This window comes from Pundamilia nyererei, unplaced genomic scaffold, assembly GCF_000239375.1.
Source record: "Pundamilia nyererei isolate P.nyererei 1_Seehausen unplaced genomic scaffold, PunNye1.0 scaffold00049, whole genome shotgun sequence".
Taxonomy (NCBI): domain Eukaryota; kingdom Metazoa; phylum Chordata; class Actinopteri; order Cichliformes; family Cichlidae; genus Pundamilia; species Pundamilia nyererei.
Window position 1 is genome coordinate 716,377 of NW_005187450.1, and position 9,033 is coordinate 725,409.

At 47.9% G+C, this 9,033-nt stretch overlaps 2 protein-coding genes across 7 annotated transcripts in view; one reads left to right on the plus strand and one right to left on the minus strand.

Annotated features, from left to right (window-relative positions):
* samd11 (sterile alpha motif domain containing 11) overlaps nt 1–6,928 on the plus strand; it is a 49,039-nt gene extending 42,111 nt beyond the window's left edge. For 3 of the 4 annotated variants that reach the window (XM_005732877.2, XM_005732878.2, XM_005732880.1), the window contains 6 exons: nt 1,802–1,917; nt 2,096–2,174; nt 2,282–3,060; nt 3,539–3,672; nt 4,785–4,895; nt 5,148–6,928. In XM_005732877.2, coding sequence (XP_005732934.1) covers nt 1,802–1,917; nt 2,096–2,174; nt 2,282–3,060; nt 3,539–3,672; nt 4,785–4,895; nt 5,148–5,423 — 1,495 coding nt within the window. In that variant the 3' untranslated portion in view covers nt 5,424–6,928. The remainder of the gene's footprint in view (nt 1–1,801; nt 1,918–2,095; nt 2,175–2,281; nt 3,061–3,538; nt 3,673–4,784; nt 4,896–5,147) is intronic. The other variant, XM_005732879.2, reaches the window with a different exon arrangement.
* Nucleotides 6,929–7,947: 1,019 nt separating this feature from the next.
* Nucleotides 7,948–9,033, minus strand: part of noc2l (NOC2-like nucleolar associated transcriptional repressor) — a 23,015-nt gene continuing 21,929 nt past the window's right edge. The window contains exon 18 of one of the 3 annotated variants that reach the window (XM_005732883.2): nt 7,948–8,183. In XM_005732883.2, the coding sequence (XP_005732940.1) occupies nt 8,047–8,183 (137 nt within the window). In that variant the 3' untranslated portion in view covers nt 7,948–8,046. Of the gene's footprint in view, nt 8,202–9,033 lie in introns of all 3 variants that reach the window. The other 2 variants (XM_005732882.2, XM_005732881.2) reach the window with 2 other exon arrangements.

Below are 9,033 nucleotides of genomic sequence, written 5' to 3' on the forward strand. Positions count from 1 at the left end.
CGGGCGGCGCAGGGGGGGGAAGGCTTGGGGGGCGCCTTAACGTAGCCTAGTGGAACTGCGCGTCGGAAGGCTAATTGCTAGCCCTGAGGGATTAGGCCAGGTGATTACACACTGGGCGGTGTAATTACATAAGCAGCGGCTAGCGGGGCCCCGGCTCGCGGCTCCAGGGTCACGCGCCACAGCCCTCACCCAAGATTAATTGGAGCTGCCACTGGAGTGCGAGGCACCGCCGGAGAGAGCGGTTATACGATTAGCATTAACATTTCAGCGGCGGAGGCGATCGATGAATGCTGCCGCCCCCCCATTCCCTCCCCTCTCCAGCACACACACCCACCAACCCTCTCAGTGCTGCCTCTGCCACCTCACACCTCCCACACCACCCCATCTCATCCACCAGCTCTCGTAGATGTGCCCTCCCTCTTCACAGTTCCCCTCTCTCTCTCTCTCTTTTCCCTCACCATTTAGTGAGGCGGGAGACATGCAGGCGCTGGCTAATTTGAACACGGTTGCAAAACAATATTTGCGGTCGCATGTGTCCCAGTGTTGGTTTTGACTCTGTTGTTTTCCTCAGCTTGTTTCCCGTGTATGCTTTTGTGCGGCGGCAGTCGCGCACAGCTGAGCTCTGATTGGTGTGATTGCAGCAGAGAGGGGAGCAGAGAGGGGAGTGAAGTGGAGACGTGTGGGTAAAAGAAGCTCGAGCTTGAGCTCAGGAAAAGGCCCTGGAAAAGGCTCGAGAGAGGGTAGAGAGACAGAGCAGGCGGGCGGCATCATCATCCACTCTGGGATCAAAGCCTCGCACACTCTGACGCCTTCAGTGGGTCAAAGTGCACATGCCTCACTTTTCACACATTACGTGCTGCTTCAGAAGCCATATTCCCGCGCCCCCAAGGATGCACGCCAAACTGAAAGAGGGACAGAATGACAGAAGGGAGGGGAAAAAGGGAAGTGATGCACAAGGCGAAAACAGGATAAGATGAAGGGATGAGGAGAGATAAAAATACACAGGAAAAAGGAATAACAGTAGAGAGCAGACAGATTTTTCAGAGGTCATAGAGAAGGGAGTAAAGAACAGAAAAAAGGTGGGTAATACAGAGGGAGAGATGGAGAAAGAGGGGGAAAGGTGAGAGGCACCTTTCCCCCTCAAAGAGGACAAAAGACTAAGCCAATAATGGAGAGGCCTTTTCAGAAACAGGGGTTGTAGGACGCTCCATCTTTTCACTGGCTTCAATGCAGCCTGGAGAGAGGGAGGGAAGCAGGGAGAAGAGCACACAGAAAAAAGGGGAGAGGAGGAGAAGAGAGGAGGGATGAGTGTTAATTAGAAGGTCCTTCAGCCCGTGGCCCCGGTCAAGACGCAGGGGCCGCCCCAGCTGTCGGAGCATGACACACTGGCATTGTGCATTCAGCCCTCATTATGTGTGTGGGTCTGGAGTTGTGGCGTGTATGTGTGAGGCGGCAGGGGAAGGAAAGGCTGCAGTCCAGGGTACAGCAATGGCCAGCGGCGCTTGCTGCGGCGTGACAAGACTGATGAGGCGCTGGGGCGACATGAGGGCCTCTGGAGCACCACTGATAAAAATACACTGCATACATTGGCAGTGTGGCACCATTCGCGCACGCACACACACAGACACACAGAGCAGCAGCTGAAATTTTCTGAGAAGAGAGAGGGGAAAAAAATCAAAATGTGAAGTGAAAACTGTTCCACTGACGTAGGAAGTCGCGTGTGCCGAACATTCGTGTTATTTCAACCTATTTAGTAAAATTAAAATTGAGATTGATGTTTTTGTTTAATTTGTGTCCACAGAGAAATGTCCCATCCTCCACCCCTACTGTCCCCTCCAACTGCTCCTCACATCGCCTTAGGACCTCACTTGCGGCCTCCTTTCCTTGGCATGCCCTCTGCTCTTTGCCAAGCCCCCGGTGAGTCATAAGTAATTCTAAGGCCAGATGGATACTTTTGCACAACACACAAAGAAAATCAAATTTTCACCCTAGTATTTCTTTTTGGCACTTTGATTTAGTTTGTAACATGTTAACTCAAAGATTCCTCCAAAACTTGGGACATTGCATTGTTACATTTGTGCTGTTTTTGTTACAGGTTACGGTTTCCTTCAGCCAGCTCAAGCAGAGCTCTTTGCCCGCCAACAGGAGCTCTTGAGAAAGCAGAACCTGGCCAGGTGTGTTTAATAAAGTGATGATGAAAGCCTACATCAAAAGTATTAAGATATGGGTTTAGGAAGCTTTTGGACTGTGTGGTAAACCTCTCTGTGTTTCGCTGCCGCAGACTTGAGATGTCAGCCGAGCTGCTGAGACAGAAAGAGTTGGAAAATCTCCACCAGCGACAGCAACAGCAACGTCTGCTGGGCTCTGACCCTCTGGGGGCTCTACCTCCTGGAATTCCTCTCGACCATCCAGCATTGCGGAGCCTCCATGACATCCCAGAGGGCCATCCTCTCCGCGAGGAACTGGCCCGCCGCACGAACGCAATGCTGGTGCTTCGACACGGGGCTACCACGCCCCTCCTAACACTCAACCACCAACAACAGCAACAACCGGGGGCGTCGTCCACACCCAAAGACACCCAGCCGCAGAGCTCCACTGCTGGCACAGATACTGAATCCAGAAAGATGGCCCGCAGGGTCCCCCAGACGCAAATCCATAGTGGGGATCACAGAGAAGGAAGGGAGGACAGAGGAAGGGAGGAAGACATGGAAGTGCACGAAGAGGAAATGAAGGACTCAGACAGCGAGACAGAGATGTGCGATGAGAGGCTGGAGAGAGTCGGTGCCAAGTCCAGCAGTAAACCCAAGGACAGGGGTAAAGACACTGGCAGCAAGGGAGTGTGTGACAGTGCCAAGGAGACTGTAGAGCGCTCAGGCAGGCTGAGCGCCCCTTGTAGTTCTGCAGGTACAGAGTCCCCCAGTCGCCACCTTTTTACCACTGGACTGGGCAAAACCGATCTGAAGTACCACCTGCCACCAGGGTTCCTGCCACCGCTACCTGCTCTTCATGCCCAGTCATTTCCCTTCGGATTCCCCTACGCCAACCCTTATTTTCACACGGGTGAGAGACTCAGACGCGCACACACGACACACAGAGCTCAGAGCTGACACGTGAAATCCATTAGAATCACTCTCTGTGCGTGTCTCCAGTGTGGAGGCCTCTCCCTGTTAGGGCCTCTTCCTCTGACCCCAGGGTGACCCACATGCACGCCACCAACAGCACAGCCACGTGGGCAGAAGGGAGGGATTGAGGGGGTTGTTGGTTTGCAGGCATAAAGTGGGATGACATAGCAGCAAGCGGCACGTTTACTTTATGAAAGCATAAGAAAAGACTCATAATGAGCACCTGAAGGAAACTGTAACAGTCATTTATTAAATGAGTTTAAGATATCTATTAGTTTACTTAATTTATTTATGTTAACAGAGCCAAAGACACTTAAAACCAAACAAAAAAATACACATTTGAAAACAAATAGCACCTTTGTACCTGGTGTGTGTATATATTGACACATCATTTTCACCCACTGCTGCTTTTTCAGGCTCTTTGGGAGGTCTTTTCATGGATGGGGAGGACTCGGCCACAGCAAACCCTGCGGAGGACATCAGCAAGTGGAGTGTGGAGGATGTGTGCGGCTTCATAAGCAGCCTGGCAGGATGTGCTGAATACACACAGGTGAGAACGTAGAGAGCAGGAAAGAGAGAAGGGGACTGAGGCCAGGGGCAGGCTGATTATTAACCATAGAGGAAAAACAGTGTACTAGGATATAATTCAAACCCCAAAACCACTGCAGTACTGTCAAAGGCATCTCATTATATTTAGGTAGAAGCAGTAAACCTGCAGCTTTTTCAAGGTTTTTGTGAATGTGTGTGGATGCATGAGAGAGCATGGTCATGTTTAATGGTTTGAGCCACGTTTGTGTGAATGACGGTGAGTTTAAAGTGCATGTAGGTGTAGCTTGTGTGAACGAAACGTGCATTTGTGTGTTAATCCAGGCTGTGCGACGTTCCAAAATGAACTATCCAGAGAAAGTTCTCATCATTGGAAAATGGAAACGAGTAAAATATTAGGACTAGGTACTCAATTCAACTTATTTTATATAGCGCCAAATTACAACAACAGTCACCTCAAGGCGCTTAATATTGTAAGGTAAAGACCCTACAATAACCCAGAGAAACCCCAACAATCAAATGACAACCTATGAGTGAGCACTTTGGCAACAGTGGAAAGGAAAAACCTCCTTTTAACAGGAAGATTCCTCCAGCAGATCCAGGCTCAGGGAAGAGCAGCATGTGCTGTGACCAGTTGGGGGTGATGGAAAGGAGACGAGACAAAAGACATCTTGTGGAAGAGGGCCAGAGGAACATTTCTGGAGTCAGAGACGTGTATGGGGAGGGATTTGCTGCTGTCCTGACTCCAAGGGAACTGATAAGGAACAAAGTAGACACCATAATTAGGCTTCAGCTGTCTTAGACTCGGAGATTTAGATGAACCTTTGGAGTCATTTTTGCACAATAAATGATAACCGTATATACATATGGCATAGAAAACATCCCAATCCCAACATTACGATGTTTAAAATGATAAAAGACTACACTCTCTACAATTTGAATCATCCATATTGCAAAAATGTTTCCTGATAATCTCCAACTGCGTTCTCAAAATGAGTATGAAACATTTTGGAATAGAGCCCACTGTTCTGTAGTGTTCGTGTGAGCGAATGTGTAGGGTCGTGTGTGTTTCTGTGTGTGTCGGGGCTGTGGCTGAAGAGGCTGTGTCTCCGCCAGGTGTTTCGGGAGCAGGCCATTGATGGAGAGACATTGCCACTGCTCACTGAGGAGCACCTGCTCAACACCATGGGATTAAAGCTGGGGCCCGCACTCAAGATCCGCTCACAGGTACACCTCACAGACCTGCGCGTGTGAGAGTGTGTGTGTTTGTGTATGATCAAGTGGACCCGTGTTTGTCTGAGTGTGCGTTCCCGTCTGTAGGACCGAGACAAACTGCTAGAATAGTATAGCTGATTCCCTTAAACTAGCCTGCCCCACATTCTCAGCCTCTCTTCTTCTCTCTCTAAATTCAGTACACATTAGTCCATAACCCGATGCTCAACAGGCTGTACTGACAGTCATGTGATCTCCTCTCCTCAGGTGGCTCGCCGCGTTGGCAGGCTTTTCTACATGACAGGATTCCCGCTGGCATTCCCGTTTCCACCTTCTGCTGCCCTGCGACCCCCAGAGCGCGATCGGGACCCCCTGACTGCGCCATCTGACACACCCTTGCCCCCCTCTCTCTCTGTGCCACACCGACCCACTTCCACCAGCAGCAGTTCCTCCCCTTACAGCGGCCCCACCCCAGGTTGCTCCTCCCCCAAACAGGAAAACGGCAATGTGGTAGGACGATACGAGGCCAAAACCCCCTCATAGGAGTGTAAGGGAAGGGGTGAGAATGGAAGACTAGTCTCATGAATGGGGATGGGGGAGTGTAACTTGAAGCAGACTGACCTCTCAATACCTTCACCTTTTGAGCTGAAATTTACGGGACAATAACAGACTTGAATAAAAAACAAAGACAACTGGACAGTATGGACCGTATCCGACAAACCAATCAGCTGAGTTCCTCTGCAGGGGCTGTAGCCGAGCAGAATCCAAAGAAACTGGGTTGGAAGGAAGAGACGTGAAGCGACAGAGAAAAAGGAGACAGCTGGTCACAGCAAGCCTGCCAAAAAAATGGAGCAAAGCCCTGCCACAAATGCGACATTCTTGCAAGTCAGACAGTCAGACGCTAGCGGAAACTCTTCCTTCCTTCCTGGGCTGGAGGAAGCTCTGCTCACTCGCTCACTCTCTTTCTCTAGTCTCTGCATCTCTGACTGCTCTCACCCAGAACCCTGCAAAGCCCAGGAATTTAAAAAAGAGAGACATTTCTCCCTCCCTCCCCTCTTCCTCGCCCCTTTCCCTGAGGCCAAACAGCAGCGTGGTGCTGTATGTTGGTTTGTTTTTCTTTTTTTTGGTTATTTTTTTTTCTTCTTCTAGAGGCTGGAGTTGAAACGTATATGCTGAGCAGCACCAGATCTGACCAGCTTCCTCTCTTATCACTGCAACTATGCATTCCGCTGTCCCGATACCAAAGATGACCGGATATGTGGAATTGAAACCATGTTTCACAACGTGTCTGCGCTTCTTTTTGCATTAACGGTCAAACAGGGGAATGCTAGGCTTAGTGCCTCACTCAGTGGGACTCTTATTTGAGATGACACAGGTAGAGCCGTCGTTTACTGACAAACAAAGGATTAAAAATGCTAAGAAATGGAGAAGCCTCAATAGCAGCTGTGGTTTGTACCCCTTATGTCATTGTACGCTTGTGTTGACTACTGTGGGAGGTAGGAAAAACATGCAAAATTGTACAGAATCATGCTTAAGATGAAAATATCCTGAAGATTACATACGTGGTACTTTTACTTTTTGTTAAATGTAGTTGCACGATTAAGGTTTTCTTTACTGGAAAAAAAAAAGTGACTTGCTGAACTTTGGTGGTACTTTTTGTTCATGAGTTTTTGTTTTGCCCTTTTTAAAAAAAGTGTAATATTAAAAAAAACAACAACAAAAACGTATGCTCCAATCTTGAATGCTACTTCAGCATATAAATATGAGGACAAAAATATTTATAGGACTTTTAATGTAGTAGATAAAACAGATGGTGATATGTATTAAAATTAGCCCTCAAGATGGAATTCCAAAGATACTTTTACTTTCTCTCTTGGTTGCAGGGAAAAGAAAGGCACAAGCTCTTAATGCAAATGTTTTGAATTTGTTTTTTTTTTTGTTTTTTTTACTACGCAAACAAATTAAAAATGGTCTCTAGATTTCCCTTCAAAAGTTTGTCTTCATCCTATTTTTCTATTCACCACACAGGTGAAATAAATGCTAAAGAAAGCCTCTCTTCTTTCTCTCGTGTTTGCTTCAAATATCAGAAATGCTCTTTCCTCCTCAGGTGTTTGTGGTACTTTCGTTAAAAAAGAACATGCAGGAGGCGGGGTGTGTGTGTGTGTGTGTGTTTTATAAAGGGGAGGTGACCCATGGGGGGCACAGTTCGGGTCAACACCAGCTGTCGGAGTGTGAGGTTCAGCCGCAGGCCAAGGCCTCCCTGCCTGTGGGGGTAAACCTGACCCTCCTCGTATACCCACACACGCACACAGCAACAGAACCAGGAGCAGCCCTCGCTCACACTCGCCTTCCTCCTTCAAAGCGGTGCGCTCTTCACTCTGCTGGGACTTCCCCCTCGCTTTAGGCGGGCCTCTGCACCAGGAGGTTCAGAATTCACTGAAAACCACCGCAGAGGAAACGTGACGACACACAAGAGTTGCTCAAATCAGATCTGCAGTTGAAGGATTCACACCACACGTAGTTCACTTGTGTCCTTCCTACACCGGTGAATACGTGCCGTAAATGTGCCTCGTGATAAAGGTCAGAATCGCCATCGGTTTGGCTGTGGATTCTGGCAAGCTGGGGGGGGAGTAGGACAGCCGTGTTTGAGCATGTGCGATAGACAGACAGAAAAGACAGCGGTCCGGGCAGGGGGTGGGTGAGGAGTTGGCACGGAAACAGACCAGCCTGTGTTGCTGCTCTACCACCTGGGCAGAGAGTCTTGGCGCAGCATCAGACACCACCCTGCCAGCCTGGCACCGCACTGCTGCCTCGGGGCTGAACACCCGCCTCTCTGTACCCGCTCCTCTTGGCCGGCCCTGCCTGGCTGGGCCCGACTCAGCCAGCCTCATAGCTCCTTCCAAATAGCCCGTTCTTACAAAGCCTGGGGGTGCCTACAGGTGTGCACATGTACACAAATTACTCGTTTCAGGTGCACTTGTGCATTAACATGCACATACACGCTTCAATTAGCATCTTAAAAAAATTCAAGGAGAGGATTTTTTTTTTTGTATCAGGCTCAGTGTTTAATAAAATTAAACTTCTCTGTACTGTACATAGACAGAAAATTAAAACAACAATAGCAAAGAGAGGAAATACTGGAAATATTGACCGCTCCTATAGACCCTCAGTCGTCATCAGACAGTTCCAGGTCTTCAATTACATCCTCCTCTCCCTCAGCCAGCTTTATCAGAGCAGAGGAGGACAGCGGCTGAGGAGTCTTGGAAGCCTTTTTATCTCCTTCCTCTTCATCATCATCATCATCATCATCATCATCATCATCTGGAATATAGACAAGAAGTACTTAAACTTCACGCTCAGCCACATCAGAAACCTCGCAGGTATCGAGTGGTTTACGTGCACACACGTTAGAGTAGAACGGCATTTTTAACAAACCTCTTCTAATCTGACACATTTCTACAATGTTGTTTACTCTCCAGGCTCGGCTAATGAGTGGCCACAGGAGTTGCTACCAGCTGTGAGACCACCATGTTAAAATGTGATGTAAACCATCTCTCAAAAGTTACACACGGATGATAAAAGCATAACTGAAAAGCATAAATTTAGAGTTGCGCTCCTTAAATTCCATTTCTGTTCATTTATACATAATAAATTCATTTAAGAGACTGAATTAATTTCTGGGGATAATTTAACTATTTCAGTGCAAATGCTTAGTCTAAATTCTAAAATCGCTCTTCCCTCCGAACCAGCAGCCGAACCCAGAGATGCTTTAGCTTAAAAGTTCAGACTGTCGAGACCCAAATCTGGCATCATGTGGCAGTTTATGCCTGAAAACCTGCTACAAAAACAATTAAATATTTATTAAAATTCAATTTTTTGTACTTGACTATATTTGCATTATCTAGAGCAGGGATATCAAACTTAAGGCCCGGGGGCCAGACGCAGCCCGACAGAGACTCCAATCCGGCCGCTGGACTGTTTTGGAAAATATGAAGAACATAAATTTCACAGCTTCTCTCACTGATAAAGAGCTTTTCCACGGCCACACTACACTAAAGTAATGAATTCATAGATGATATCTATTAATAAACTATGTCCACAGTGAAAAAACTAACATTTGCTTTTAATGAACAAAAACTTTCCGGTCTGTCTT